This window comes from Crinia signifera, chromosome 4, assembly GCF_055691185.1.
Source record: "Crinia signifera chromosome 4, ASM5569118v1, whole genome shotgun sequence".
NCBI classification, from domain to species: Eukaryota; Metazoa; Chordata; class Amphibia; order Anura; family Myobatrachidae; genus Crinia; species Crinia signifera.
The window spans coordinates 283834448-283851022 of record NC_139220.1 but is presented as its reverse complement, the minus strand read 5'-3'; the positions used below and the strand labels follow the sequence as shown (position 1 = coordinate 283851022).

General features: G+C 44.7%; 1 protein-coding gene across 1 annotated transcript in view; it reads left to right on the top strand.

Moving 5' to 3' along the window:
• Window positions 1-14165, top strand: part of DOK2 (docking protein 2) — a 36455-nt gene extending 22290 nt beyond the window's left edge. Inside the window, exons 3-5 of the mRNA XM_083184805.1 lie at window positions 5622-5721; window positions 8452-8624; window positions 10494-14165. Coding sequence (XP_083040931.1) covers window positions 5622-5721; window positions 8452-8624; window positions 10494-11150 — 930 coding nt within the window. The 3' untranslated portion in view covers window positions 11151-14165. The remainder of the gene's footprint in view (window positions 1-5621; window positions 5722-8451; window positions 8625-10493) is intronic.
• The last annotated feature ends 2410 nt before the right edge of the window (window positions 14166-16575 follow it).

Sequence of the window (16575 nt, the reverse complement as noted above, 5' to 3'; positions counted from 1 at the left end):
TATTTAGGTGTGGCAGCCATCTCCTGCTGTATTACCATATTCTAGTATTGCCTTCAAAGCAGCAGTGACACAGTGGGTAGCGGATGACGCTCCGACAGAGGGGATCCCGACTTGTGGGGGTCCACGACCCCCATTGAGGGAAAATAAAACCTGCAGCGAGCCACCGTGCCCGCAGTGTGGCGAGCGCACTGTGCCCGCAAGGGGCTTCTTTGCGCTCCCCCCTCTGTCTGGGCACCGGCAGTCGGGATACTGACTGTCGGGATCCCCTCTGTCGGAGACCCATACCACACCCTGACACACTCTCCTACCACCTCTGCATCAGACCCAGTGTATGCAGCTAACTAACAGTACAGTACACAGTATACTTATAGTATCAGTGTGGTACTATGAGGAAGGATCAGCCAATCACATTACATATTGTGAGTAAGGACAATGGTGCAATTTTATCACAATCCACATCCCAGATGCAGATGTGATGTGATAAAATTTACCCAATCAGTAATGTGCATGGATATATCACCTGCACCTGCATCTGCATCATCGGCCAATTAGCATGAGAACAGATCTGAGCACTTTTTATTACTTTGTTATTTTTAACAAAGTAACTTATTTTACTATGTTATTCAACTCTACCATATCCTGCATCCCTGACCCACTTTTTGTAGTGGCCGGACCCCTTTTTGGGCCCCTGGCGGTGTCGGGTTTGCAGGTGTTAGTGGCTGTGAATTTTATCTGGACCCAATCAATGTCCTCTACCCCCTGTATGTTATGCAACTTTGCCATATGTTGCTCCCCCACCCCCCCATGGGGGTGCTAGGGGTGTCTTACCCCCATAATTTTTTTTTAAAGATTGTAAGTCATATGTGCATATTGGGGCAGTACGGACGGTGTAATGGTTAGCATTACTGCCTCACAGCACTGATGTCATGGGTTCTATACCCTCCATGGCTCTGTGTGGAGTTTGTATATTCTCCCTGTACTTGCGTGGATTTACTTGGGGTACTCCGGTTTCCTCCCACAATCCAAGAATATACTGGTAGGCAAATTGGTTCCAAACAAAATTAACCCTAGAATGTCTGTGTGTGCGTGTACATGTGGTAGGGAATAAAGATTGTAAGCTCCACTGGGGCAGGGACTGATGTGAATAGTCAAATATTCTCTGTAAAGCGCTGCAGAATATGTATGCGCTATATAAGAAACTGTTAATGAATAATAAATAAATATGTACCAAGTTTGGTGTAAATTGCTCCAGGTATGCATATGCTGGAACATACACACATTCATTTTTTATAAATACAAAAAACTCTGCAGCGCTGCACATAACATTTATAAATGCCCAATGTGTTACGCATCACTTTACTAAAAGGGGATCACAGAAAGAATATATTTCAAATAATGTCACGAACACGGTAAAGCTGCTGCAGCAAAGTGTTGCGCAAAACAACGGATGCATAAGGATAGTGGGATTCCAACTGCAGTTGGTGAAAGGGAAAATGTGTGTAGAGGCTGTAGGGCCACTTGTATAAACTAGTCATTGTACAAACCTTATAACAATGCTCTGTTGGCGACTAGATGGTCTGTCACAGCCTCACAGCTTTCACACGGATGGTTTAGTTGCTGACTGAACATGTATGATATTCCTGAGCAATGGTGCGAAGTCGCGAAGTCTAACGTGTCAGTGGCACTCACTAGGGACCATGGACAATGATTTTTGCAAATCAGGTCATAGGGATGCCAAAGTCAGAACCAGGAGATTACTGGCAGCAGTTTCAGGGAAGAAGACAAGGAGAATTGTCATATGGGGCCTTATTTTGGTTCATTCTTTCTGACAAAATCCTTCTTAGATGGACAAAACCATGTGCACTGCAGGGGGGGCAGATGTAACATGTGCAGAGAGAATTAGATTTGGGTGAGTAATTTTGTTTCTGTGCAGGGAAAATACTGACTGCTTTATTTTTACACTGCAATATAGATCTCACTTTAAAGTAAAACCCCACCCAAATCTAATTCTCTCTGCACATGTTACATCTGCCCCACCTGCAGTTCACATGGTTTTGCCCATCTAAGAAGGATTTTGTCAGAAAGAATGAACCAAAATAAGGCCCATGGACTGGATCAGAACACTCGAAACTACAACCAGCCGTTGGAGTGCAGGCTATCAGCCTAATACTCTGGCACTGAATGGTGCCCAGAAACTCTCTTATACAGTATAGTGAGGGTACGTGATATGATGTCAACGCAAACCCATGCAAAAAGTAGAGAAGAGCAGCATGTGTGTTCCTATGGGAATGCCTTCTAATGGGGGGGAAACCAATGGGGACTGGAGGGCACCAGGCAGCCGTACAGTAACTGCCAGCGGAACAGAAGCAGAAGGATGAGGTGGGTGACAGACAGCAGAACACCAGTACCTGCCGGGGGACCAGCTCCAGTAAAGGCCCCATTCCTACACTAGTACCTTATGATCCTTTTATACACAATTTCGACCCATTGGGCCAATAAATCGTATACAAATTGTCATATCGTATGTAAATTGCTTCCGCTTCTGATCTGATGCACTGCTCTGTGAGCACCAGATCAGATCCAGAGATTGGTATGGCTGCCACAAGGATCTGGCGTATCATGGGGCAGCGAATGGCTGAATGGTGGAAAGGACTGCAAACGATGTATCGTATGCGATCATAGCTGCCTGGTAGTTGCCGAGGTATCGCATGTGAGGCTGCATGCGATACCTCATCTAAGTGAATGAGGAGCGGACTCTGAAGAGCTGCAACTCTATTCCTCCCCAGTAATTCCGGTTCTGGATAAGTCTTTTGCTTTCAAGTTGCAAGGGATTGAGCTTGTTTGCATGGGAAATCTATGACATGTTGATGCTGCAGTTCCCAATTCCAAAGTCACCAATGGCACGATGCATGTAATTGTGCTGCATGCCCAGCAGTATGTCCCATACCACCTCGGACTTGTTGATACCTTGTTCCACTCTCGCCTTGTGCTTATCCTCCAGCATGGAGCAGATATCTGACCAGTTGGCATCATGCTAGCAGCTGGGCCCAGTGCCAGGACACTTCTTATTAATATAAGTAGATAAGTAAAGACACTGTCATTTCCCTGTGACTTCGTGATCAGAAACCTGAATTGGCATTCTTAGAATGTGTCTCCCAGGATATGGAGGAATCAGAGAAATTACTGATTAAATCCATATTTCTATCGCTCTCTTTGGGGCTTATTTATCTTTTATTGAATTTAAAACCTGATAATTATAATTTCCTATTGCAGCGATTCACAGCAAAAAAAAATGATGTACTGCCCAAATGTTTTTAAAACATGTATTGGCGTACCTAGATAATTGTGGGCCCCATAGCAAAAGTTTGTAAGGGCCCCTTGTTTAGCAACTGATGGTGATAAATGTATGTAAAACATATACTTAGACAGCAAAGATGGGCCCCCTTCAGCTCTGGGCCCCATAGCAGCTGCACCCCTTGCACCCATGGTTGTTACGCCCTTGTGTATTACAATGTCCAGGCAGGTTCAGAAGGTCTGAAAGGAGAACAGGCCTGAAATGTGTGAGAAGTGAGGTGATCGCTACAGAACCCTCTCCTGGTAATCTCTGCCATCTGTAGCTCATAGGCTACAGCGGGCAATGCCATCTAATAAATCTGACAGCCTGCTGCCAGAAATGGAAGGACTGCGGCAAGTGTTGGAGATTATGCGCATGTGCAACCCCCCCGCACGAATATGCAAATCCCCCGTGGGAACGCCTTCTGTGGGTTTCACACTCCCTGAGGTGTTTGTACAGTGAGGGGAGGGAATAGGAGTGCAGGAAGCAGGGGAACGCCAGCATTTTATGGGCGCACCCATAGAAACGCTGGGGATTCCCCTGCGAACGCAGGCGTGTCAATGCCTAACGTCCACACTCGCCCTGAAATCGGCGATCTCCAGCCAAAGATAAAAGTCAGGCTAGACTGACTTTTATCTTAGAACAGGAAAGAAATAATTTGATGGTGAGCAACCATCGGATGACTCTTCGCCCGTGCAGTCGGCTGGGCGGTGTTTACCTGTACATATGCAGCCTAGTGTACGAATCTGAATCAGGCCCTTTGGCCAACACAGGATTTTTCATTTAGGTTTCTTTACACTGTGGAGGGTGTAGTGTACAAGCAAATGGAGTAGTTAGGAAGATTTGCCACAATGTTCCATGCAATCTTGCACTACACAGTGGTACTCGTCGGCATCACTAAAGCTGGCCATACATCCGAAAGATCGATCTTAAGATCGATTGCGCTCATGATTGTGTACAATTTCCCTTGAAATCCCCGGCAGTCCTTGGTGGTTTTTGGACACACAATCTACACACAATCCATCATACAATCAGTCATACAATCCATCTGCTGCATGATTTTGTACACAAGATGTGCACACAATCTGCATACAATCCATCATACAATCAGTCATACAATCCATCTTATGATCGATTGTATGATTGTGTACACAAGATGTGCACACAATCTGCATACAATCCATCTTACAATCAATTGAGATTGTATGATTGGGTACAATATCTTTCTGATGTATGGCCAGCTTTACACCATGCAGTACATACAGTACATTGGAATTGCATCCTGCAGATGAGAACTTGGAGGAGCTGAGAACCTCTGCACGATGACCTGATACACCACAGAATGTCAGACATTCTGCTAGCGGTATCTATAGCTTGAGGCAACCCCAGTGAGCAGCTAATCTGGGGGAGTGTGAAGGAATAGGGGATCGCTATGGATAAATATAGGCCACACTAACCGCCCCGGTTTCCTCTCTGTATTATTGGTCTGGGGATATGTAGAATTTGTAGTTCCTTGTTTGTAGCATACGTTTCACACGTGTTCTGTTGTACAAATCGTCCCCCCAGGTTGTCTTGTTTTAGCAGAACAGAAGGCTATAATGCTGTAGAGTTACTGTACATGTGTAATGGAAAAAAATGTGTGCTTCTAGTTGCACTTCCCTGTTTATCTGTATGACTTTGGACAGACTAAGCTGTACAATACATTTTTTCTTTGTATAATTTAAGTGTGGCGAGTGCATCAAGCCACGAGCCCGAAGCGTGGCGAGCCCCGCAAGGGGCCACGGAATACACGTCAAGTAATCCACGTCAAGTAATCCGCTGCGCTCGCCACGCTTCGGGCTCGGTGGCTGGCTGTGCTCGCCACACTTTGTAAAATCAACTCAACGCCGACGTGGATAGTGGGGGTATAAAAAGTTTGGGAGGACGCATTTCTGCACATGTACAATGCATGTAACAGAGAGTATAAGCAATACACCGCTTTCACTAGCATAGTGAAAGTCAACAATGTAGATAAAAATCTTTATTTATACATCCAATTTTCTAGTGGAATCACCAGAAATTAGGATTTTTGCTGCTTTGGAAGCACATGGGTTGTGGAGCAAACCTTGAAAGGGGAAAATGAATGTAACTGGGATTCCATATTTAATTTATATAAAACAAAAAAAACAACAAAATGTTTTTTATATAGAAAGTAAAAGCTTTGTGCAAAATGCTACATATTCAGCCTTTTTCATTGGAGGCAGAAAGCTGTTTTTAAATGTCTCGCTGTCTCCACCTCTCTGCCCAGGAACGGCGGTGTCTGGAGAGGACAGACAGTCAGCCCCTCAATTCATCTCTCCAGCTCCAGGAAAACTCCCTGTACAGTACAAGCCATGATGCCGCAACAAGTAAGCGTAAATGTCCGGTAAGGGGGTTACAATGGGATATGTGGCGGTAACATAAGATAAGGATGAGATGTCTGAGGTGCATGTCTATATACAGAGCAAGGTACTGTATGGAGTAAAATATTTTGAAGGGGACAGTAGAAGCGGAGCTCATGGTATGAGAAAGTGACATTCAGTGGGTGGTGAGACAAACTATGTGCTTCAGACCAGTATGTAGAATGGGATAGACAAGGCAAAGTACTGCGGTATAGCACAACGTAAATAAGACAGTAATATCCAATCTTCTGTAGAGATGTGCAGACTCGGATTTCAGAGATCCGAGCCCCCACGGACGTCATCATTCTGAGCCTGATTCCGAGCAGCGCTCGGAGATTCCCGCCTGACTCGGGTCCGTCCGCGTGATTAGAACGTCATCTCCCGGCGCCGGATTTTGCAAGGCTTTATAAGCTGCTGCCGCGCCCGCCATCTTCACTCCAGTCAAGTAGTGGGTTGGGAGAGGGTGTGTTGGTGCTGCTGCTGGGGCTTAAACTTGAGCTTGACCTTGAGCGCAATATTTTGCAATCGCTGGTGCTGTCTCTCAGTGCTGCTGTGTAGTCTAACTGTGTACTTGTAGTACTACTGTCTCCTCTGTGTGGTCTACCTCTGGTGTGCTATGCTGTAATTAATTATTTTATTTGCTAGGGCTGTCTCCCTCAGTGCTGCTGTGTACTCTGTTCTCAGCTTAGGACAACAGTCTAACTGTGTACTTGTAGTACTACTGTCTCCTCTGTGCGGTCTACCTCTGGTGAGCTGTGCTGTAATTAATTATTTTATTCGCTGGAGCTGTCTCCCTCAGTGCTGCTGTGTACTCTGTTCTCCTCTCTGCTTAGGAGAACAGTCTAACTGTGTACCTGTAGTACTACTGTCTCCTCTGTGCTGGTGCATACCTTGGGTGCTGTGCCATTTATTATATATTATTAATAATTAATTAATTATATTAAATAAATAAATATATAGTCCACTGGTGCTGCCTGCACTGAATCTGCCAGTATTATTTAGTTACTCAGTCCACTGTTGCCACTGGCAGTGCTACTGCCTACCTAGTGTACCTACCTAGTACATACTAGGCTGCTACAGGTATATCTAATTTAATTCAAAAATAATAATTGTGCTGTGTCGGACTGTAAAAAATAATTCCATGCTGCTGGTGCACTGACGTGTGCCACTGAGTGCCACTCTGAGTGCCACGTGTTTGTGCCGCACACTTGTGTGGCTTAACATAGTTATCCAGCTACCTCGGTGCAACATTTTGCCCTAAAAACAATATTGTGATGTGTTCAGAATAGACTGGAAATGAGTGGAAATGAATGTTATCAAGGTTAATATAGCGTAGGAGCAAAGAAAAACCAAAATTCTGCGATTTTAGCGGTTTTTATGCTTTTTTAAAAAAAGAATCAGAACCCAAAACCCAAGAAATCCAAACACAAAACACTTAGGAGGTGTTTTGGCAAAACCCATTAGAACCCAAAACCTCAAGGTAATCAGAACCCAAAACCTCAAGGTAATCAGAACCCAAAACCCAAAAAGTGGCCGGTGCACATCTCTAATCTTCTGTTATGTAATTAGTTTAACCAAGCTCTGGAGCCTGGACGCAGTAGCTTATGCAATCTGAAGATTTTGTAAGCCTTCAGTAGTCTAGGCCAGGCATTCCCAACACAAGAGCTGGAAGCAGAGGGATTGATTACACCAAACATGTCCTCAAGATCTACCAACAGTTCATGTATTTCAGGCAACCTGTGGATCTATAGTAGGAATGAATGCAGCATGTCTGTGCACCAGCTAGGGAGTCTGGGAAATGTGACAGTTAGTAATGACTGCAGCTATGCACCAGCTAGGGAGTCTGGGAAATGTGACAGTTAGTAATGACTACAGCTGTGCACCAGCTAGGGAGTCTGGGAAATGTGACAGTTAGTAATGGCTGCAGCTGTCCACCAGTTAGGGAGTCTGAGAAATGTGACAGTTAGTAATGACTGCAGCTATGCACCAGCTAGGGAGTCTGGGAAATGTGACAGTTAGTAATGGCTGCAGCTGTCCACCAGTTAGGGAGTCTGGGAAATGTGACAGTTAGTAATGACTGCAGCTATGCACCAGCTAGGGAGTCTGGGAAATGTGACAGTTAGTAATGACTACAACAGTGCACCAGCTAGGGAGTCTGGGAAATGTGACAGTTAGTAATGACTGCAGCTGTGCACCAGCTAGGGAGTCTGGGAAATGTGACAGTTAGTAATGACTACAGATATGCATCAGCTAGATGACTTTGAGAATGTGGATTGTTGGTAGATCTCAAGGACCGATTTGGCCACACCTTTTTTACACTATCCCTATGCTCCCTGGTTGGGTCAGTGCGGGGAAATAGAAAAGGATCCTGAGGAGCACTCTCTGAAAAAAAAATCCCATCGATGTTTAAAAAAGCCTCAACCTTCCTCCAGCTTAGTGTGTCTTGAGGACCGTGGTTTAGAATGCCTGCTCTATGCGCTACTGTATCAGGGATTTTCTGCCAGAGAGGGATCCTCAGGATCCTTTGCTGTCTCCTGGCATAAGAGCATAATAGTACATTTGCGTAACTTTCATAATGTGTAATTTAGCCATAAAATATATTGATACTTTTTTTTCTCAGTCAATAAATTCTCAGCTAGCTGGTAACCGCATGAAGTACAAGATATACATAACATGCAATGCTTTCCATGTTTGTAGATGGTCACTTTCCAGTGAGGGTGAGACAGACCAGCGCATCCTCTCGCTGCAGTCTGTCCGGTATGTACACACTTGCAGCTGAAGGCAACTGTCTCGCTCTGCGAGATCGTCAGTCTGGGAGTCTGATCTTCAGCTGGCCTTACCCATACCTCAGGAGATTTGGCAGAGACAAGGTAAAGAAGAGTTTATTCCTGGGACACTCTGGGCCTGATCACAGAATAAATTTGTTCCCAAAATTGTCAAAACCATGCTGCACTGCAGGTGGGGCAGATGTAACATGTGCAGAGAGAGTAAAAGTGTCCATACACTACTTCAACTTGTCATAGGCACAAGTCTTATGCCATTTCCCTTGAACTTCCCCATTTCCCCAACTTCATCCAACTTGGCACTTGATGTGCCACTTTTTAAATGCGATATATCACATGCGGTTTATCACATGTAAAAGGACTCCAGGGGAGTTCAAGGGAAATCGGATGTGCTGCTGATGGCTCTGATTCAGATTTATCCTATGTGCCGCACGTCCGACCTCTGACTCACATCCAATTGGCACGGGAATGTGCATCGGATCCATTCAGATTTTATTATTATTTATTTATTAACAGCAGGGCCGGTGCTAGGCACCGGAGCGCCCCAGGCGGAGAGGGCCCCCCCCTCCCCGCCTGGGGCGCTCCGGTGCCTAGCAGTGCCCCGGCGATCAATCACTAACCCGCTTGAGGGGGGCCGCCTGCAAGGTCCAGTGATGCGGCGCACATCGCCGTGACGTTCCAGGGGGGGGGGGGTGACAGTGATACAGTGATACAACAAACAGTGTATTTACAGACAGTCAAAAGGTAGGAGGGCCCTGCTCGCAAGCTTACAATCTATAGGGGGATTCAGTATGAAATCCCGGCGGTCGGGATCCCGGTGTTCAAAATCCCGATGACGGAATCCCGACCGCTGAAATCCCGACAAGGGGGGGACGTGGATCGCCCCCCCTTGCGGGCTCGCTGCACTCGCCACGCAGCGGGCCCGGTGCCTCGCTACGCTCGGCACGCTAATTTATTCTCCCTCCAGGGGTGTCGTGGACACCCACGGAGGGAGAAACTGTCGGGATTTCGGCGGTCGGGATTCCCAACGCCGGGATCCCCACCGCCGGGATTTAAACTGCATCCCCTATAGGGAAATAGGCATCGATACATAAGGATAGATACTGTATTCTTTATTGCATCGATTCCACCAGAATGCAAGGTTCCGTGACTGGTTCTGGAATTTGATAAGCTTGTCTGAAGAGATGAGTTTTCAAACACCTGCAATTTGTCTGCTTATCATCCGATTTATCAGGTCAATCCGTCACAATCGGATGAAAACATGCAAAATCGTACTAGTGTATGGGTACCTTTAGATTTGGGTGAGTTATTTTGTTTCTGTGCAGGGTAAATACAGGATGCTTTAGTTTTACACTGTAATTTAGATTTCAGTTTCAATACACCCCACCCAAATCTAACTCTCTCTGCACATTACACTATCTCCCCCACCTGCAGTGCACATGGTTTTGCCCATTTTGAGAACATATTTGTTTGAATTAGGCCCCCTGTTTTTTGATCTAGTACTAACTCCCGGCCATGCTCTGAGGACGATCATGTAAATTAAATATAACTGACTGATCCAAACTTATCTCATCCAGAGAAACTCCCAACACATGACATGCTGGGGTTCCGAGGAGAGAGAGCTGAGATGCTCGGCTAGAAATCTCCATGACAACTGTCTCAATGGTGCAGATGTGAATGTTTCCCCTTCTCTGTACTGTTTGAGATCGCTAGTCAGACTGATTTCAGTTGTTCCAGCCAACTCCCGTACAGTAATTAAAGTGATTTATATGACATCTTCACCATGGAAATGGTTACTTACTGTAAGAACATTTAACAAATCATCTGCTAGGTGGACATCGTTTCACATAGAACTATTTCATCAGCCACAATTGTGTCTACTGTATTTTGTTTAATGTTCCTGCGCTCTCTCTTTGCATTTATTTCTGCATTATTTCTCTTCCTTTCCCACAACAGACCATGTTCTCCTTCGAGGCCGGCCGGCGCTGTGCTTCTGGAGAAGGCAACTTTGAATTTGAGACAGCCCATGGGTGTCAGATTTTCCAGGCCATTGAATGCGCCATTAAAGCCAGCCAAAATGAAGCCTCCTCCCCAACTATACTAGAACATCCTCAAGAGGAAGCGATTGCCGCACCACAGCAACCCGTTCGCTCTGTTTCGTTGCACCCCTCTAAATGCCCTCAGAGCAATCTGGCTGCTAACAGCACAGTCCTGGAGAGCGAATATGCTGTCCCTTTTGACAAAGTGGCCAAAAACCTGCTGGCTACAGGCTTTGGGGGACTTCTCGGTCCAGTTCCCACCCAAAGAAAATCAAAAAGCCTTCGCAAACATGAGCATATTTACGATGAGCCAGAACTGCCTACTAATCCAGTGTACGATGAGCCAGAAGGCATCCGGGTCGATGCTTGGAAGAGTCAAGGCACCGATGCCCACGAATACGGCTATGAATACCCATATTTACCAGGATGGGACGATTATGCAGTCCCCAGAGGAGGGGGAACTAAACACAAAGGGGGAAGAAAGATGCAGGATGATGATGATGAGTGGGGAAATCAGAGTAGGGATGAAAGTCAATATGACAATGTAACAATAAAGGGTACACAGGAGAGCTGAAAAATACCAAAATCTACATTAATCCAGCATTGTAAAATACCAGATGTGTTCCTGTGATCCCATTTATCCTATACAAAGGTTATTATGGACTTTAAAAAGAAAAACTTATTTCAGCATGATGATTTTTTTTAAAAATGGCATTGATTATGGGTATAGTAACGTCACATGACAATGTCTCAGAACTGGAGTCGGATTGGACAATAGAAAGTAGGCGTGGCAGAGGATAAGAATGGGCACTTATGCTGCAAAGTGTGTATAACATAATCACCAGGTGGATTATCTGACATGCGGAGCTGAAAGGACTCGCGCTGCATATATTTGCTCTCCACTGTCCGGCATAGATTTGAAACTTGTAGGCTTGAACTAAATTTCATCAGCTGCTTGGGGAAAGAATGCAAGTAGCATAGAATAAAAAAAGCTGATTTCTTTACTGCTGCAAATATCTTATAATAGTGTTGTCCAAGGCTTTCTTGGACAACAGGGAAGTAACCTGGCACAGCAATGTGTAATGCTCCAGCTGATGACCTGGGTCCATTTTGTGGTTAACCAACTATAACTATTGATTGTACACTGATGGCAGGACGCTACAACTCCAGTGTAATACAGGTACAATGTGCTGCAGTGAGTGTGCCTCACAGTCCAATGACTTGCTCTACCTATTTCTGCTATTTAATGTTATGTTACAGTGAACCTCATCACCGCTGTTATCAGCATCAAGTTAGAGCAGTGCTTCCCAACCATGGTATTCAAGTACCCCCAACAGTGCACGTTTTCCAGGTCTCCACACAGAAACACAAGTGACATAATTAGCTCCACCTGTGGATCTTATAAAATGTGTTTGAATAATGAGTGCACCTGCCGGGTGAACTGGAAAACGTGCACTGTTGGGAGTCCTTGAGGACCAGGGTTGGGAACCACTGAGTTAGCGGAAGCTTTGGGTGCTCCAGCCAATCAGCTCCCAACTCTAATTTTTCAAACACATGACAGTTAGGAGCCAATTGGCTGATGCACCATTTATCATACACAAGTTTTTATTTATATTCACTTGGGCAGATGTATTAAGCCTGGTAAAGAGATAAAGTGGAAATATGTTGACATGCACATTGTCGGCACAGACATAATGTTGACACAAGCAAGGTTGACAATCATTTTTTTTACATTTACATTTACCATCCACATGGACTACGGTGCACTGATTGGGGGTCCACGTTCTCAGACGTCAACTTCAAAATACCATGAAAATCTCATGTCAACAATTTTCATGTTGACCTTTTAACAGTCTCGTCTTTTTTTGTGTCGACCTAGGCACTATGGATCCTATAATCTATACCCGTGAATAATTGTACGGATAATTTGTCATTGTTCAGCTCTGTTGGTTCTTCCATGAATTAACTTGTTTAAAACAAATTTGCTGTGCGAATCACACGCATAAGCGGTAATAACAATATGTTCAGACTTGGTACATATGCGAATTGCGTACAGCCGGGGTGATGCGGCTACACTACCCTGCAGGCGGGCAGGGATCTAAATACCGAGATGCAGAAGTTTAACAATTACTGACATGATAGAAGTATCTGGGGCCTTTCAGTGAGGGAAGCGGAGAACGTGTTCCCATCTGCAGAAGATAATGTAATGAGGTAAACCTGCAATGAGTGTTTGCATTGATCTAATGCAGCGGAGCAGGATAAGCACGCAGAGGGCACAGATTTACTGTATATCATTTGTCAGTGACCCAGCTTATTGACTGCTTTTATTATGAAAAAAATGTTTAGAGGGAGGAATCACTCACAGCAAATTGAGAAATTATTTCTTATGCTTTAGAGCTCGTTAAATCTAAAATAATATTTCAAAGTGCTTATAAGACATTACGAGGATGCCAAGTACTGTATAGATTATATAGCTTCTGAAAAGAGAGATACTTTCATTTAAAAATAATGTAACCTTAAATACCGGTTTGGATACGTATATTGGGGGTGATTCTGAGCACCACTTTCCTCTGCGTGGTCGCACAGGGGAGCGATGGTGCAAGTGGGCACGGGAACTGCTTGTTCGCCGTCCCGTTCACACCTAGCTGTGCTGGTGTGGGGCGGCGGCGAGGGGTCGCACCCATGGGAACACCCAGTGTTTCATAGGCGTTCCCATGAAAACATTGGGCGTTCCCATGTAAATGCGCGTGTGACGCTGGTGCGGGGGTGGACAGCTGATGTCAGTGGATGTCAGCTGCCTGTCCGCTTTCCGCATTGTAGAAATCATTCGATGGTAGGTGACCATTGAATGACTTCCACCCGCACGTAAGGCACTGATTGGAAATTTATGCTAAGGTGGGGGAGTAGGCGGCTCTTCGTGCGGGCGGCAGGCAGCGTTTAAACCACATACAAAGCTTTGAATTTCGCAGCTTTGCGTGTAGACCAGAATAAGGTCCATCTTTTAAAATTTAGCATTTGATGTACTGAGTCTTGGAAAGAGATAAAGTGGAGAGCAATAAATTACCAACCAACCAGTTCCTGCCATTTTTTAAACAATTTTTATTTTGCATAGTGAAATAAGCAGTTTACAGTATTGATGAGTAGACTTTGAATAACAAAAACTTTCCTTAAACATACCTATGTCCCTATAATGCTCAGTGTATCCAGTCTAAGCTTTATCCTTATCTCTCATTTCTCAAATGATTTTTGTGTGTTTTTCTACTATCTGGTCAAAGTGCTGTTACGAGTTGTAGAGGGACTATGGCTGGATTAAAATGATACTGTAGAATAAAAAGCCTGTTATTATATTTATTACTTGTCTGAAAGTCTATTTTGTCTTATCTCTCCCGGTAGCTCTCACCGGAGCTACTTTGCTGTATCTAATCCGATGGTTCACTTCAGGGAGTATATTCTCCTATGAATAGATATTTCAATTACAAATTTCAAGTGGCTGTATATTTGGCTTTACCAGCAATCGGAAATTAACTATTACTCTAAAATATAACACTCATCTCACTAGACAACAGTAAAAGGGTAAAGGGGGGAGGGAAGAGTTAGGGGGGGGGGGAATTACTTCAGAACTAATATTTGGGTTTCGTACCTCAGTGTCATATGTCTCATCGCTCTCCTCTCTTGCCGACATTGTCAGTCATGTCTATTATCCTGCTACTTGTCGTAGGAGGTACCAGGAGGTGGATTCAAAGAGCTTCTGTATGCGCTCCTGTGTAGTCTGGTCTAGGCTCATGATATATAATTCCCACTTCTTGTAGAATCGTGGGGCTCCCTTTTCTAAATCTGTTATCGTACTCTGTCTTTCATAAAACAGTATATTGAGGGTTGCTTTTTTTAATTCTAGTATAGAGGGGGCTCTTCTATGGATCCAATGTAGGAGTATTAGTTTCTTTGCTAACGTTAATAGAATCGTAAGGATTGGTATTATCTGTGGCTTTTTGGGACCGAGATCCCACGTGTGGAATTGTAAAAATAGACAGGCCAATGGGCTTTTCTGTAGTTTCAGGGTATATGTACGGTTGACATAACCCACCAGCTTATCCCAGAAATTCCTGACCTTACCGCACTCCCAAAAGTTATGATAGTATGTGGCTTTTGATTTTTGACATTTATAGCAGGCCCCCGTGTCCTCAGGGACAAAATGGGCTCTTTGTACTGGGGCAATATATGCTCTGTTGATAAATTTTATATGCGTTTCCTGTAAGGATATGGATTGTAGATGTTTCATCGTGGATGTGAGTTTATTAAACAATCTAGGAGGAGCCGTAAGGTCAGGAATGTCTATTAACCACTTCTCATGTAGTTGCTTATGATAATGTTCCACGCCGGCTGTAATCAGTGAGGAGTAAAGGTGTCGTATCCTATATCCCATCACGCAGTCTGGTCTAAGTAGGGCTTCTATGGGGTCAGCTATCTCTTTTTTATCCATGGGGTGCACCTGAGTTTGAATGAAGTGTCTGGACTGCAAGTACATGTAGAAATGTCCATTTGGGATACCATATTTTTCTGCTAGTTTTGAGAACGGCATTAGAATGCCGCCTGGATCAAAGATTTTGCGGATATTGGTAATTCCTTTATCTCTCCATCTCTTAAACTCCATATTATCCATGCCGGGAACAAATAAGGGGTTACCCCATAGAGTAGTGAAAGAGGAGCACGCAGGGTTTCTGTGCAGGATTTTATTTATTTTTTTCCACGATCTGTATGTGTCTCCAAACAATACCGACTCCCTGATCTGCTTTGGTATCATCCTGACCGGAGCATGAAGTAGTGCTGCCGGGGAGTATGATTGGAATAGCTGTCCTTCCAGAGTGGGGATCGTATATTCAGATCTGCCCAAAAACCAATCTGTTATATATCTAAATTGGGAGGCTAGTGAAAAGGCCTGTATGTCTGGCATAGCAAGTCCTCCGTCTTGTTTTGTGAGTCGTAGTCGGTCAAAGGGGATGCAAGGCTTTTTGCCCGCCCAGGTAAATTTTATAAATAGTGTCTTGAACTTTTGTAGGTCTGGTTTTTTCAGCTGGAGAGGCAACATTTGTAGTAGGTAGGAAAGTTTAGGGAAAGCTACTGACTTTATGACTGTTATCCTGCCCGCGAGTGATAGAGGGAGTGTCATCCAGCTCATTAGCTGTTTTTCTACTGCTATATATGTGGGAGGAAAGTTAACAGTGTAAAGGTCCTCTAGTTTGTTGGGTATCAGAACTCCCAAGTATTTAAGGGTGGGGTGGCATATCGTGAATTGTGAGGTGAACGAGGGGGGAGGAGAAGAAACCCTGGGAGGAATGGAAGGGTAGTAGGCGAGACTTGTCATAGTTTACTTTGAATCCTGAGAACTGGGAGAAGTGGGATATTATGTCTTGTATTGCAGGGATGGAAGTGTTGGGGTCGGAGATGAACAGCAATATGTCATCAGCAAAGAGGCTTAGCTTGACTGCTGATGTATGTACCATTATACCCTGGAAGTCTTGGGATGCCCTCAGGGCCACCGCCAGGGGTTCAATCGCCAGAGCGAAAAGCAATGGAGACAGGGGGCACCCCTGTCTTGTCCCTCTTAATATCGGGAAGGAAGCAGATAAGTAATTATTGGTTAATATTTGGGAAGTAGAGTTATCATATAATAATTGAATTGTACGGATAAAGTCGGTCGGGAGTCCGAATCGTCTCATGGTATGGAATAGGTGGTCCCAATTGACTAGGTCGAACGCCTTTTCTGCATCAAGAGAGAGCAGGGCATGTGGACCCGTGGACCCGACCGACTCTATCCACTGCATTGCTGTGAGGGCCTTTCGTACATTGAGTACTGAATGGCCACCCCATACAAATCCTGTTTGATCAGGGTGGACCAGCGAAGGGAGTTTAAGTTTAAGTCTATCAGCTAACAGTTTTGTAAAGATTTTATAGTCGGTGTTTAGAAGGGAGATGGGTCTATAGGAGCTCGGGAGAAGAGG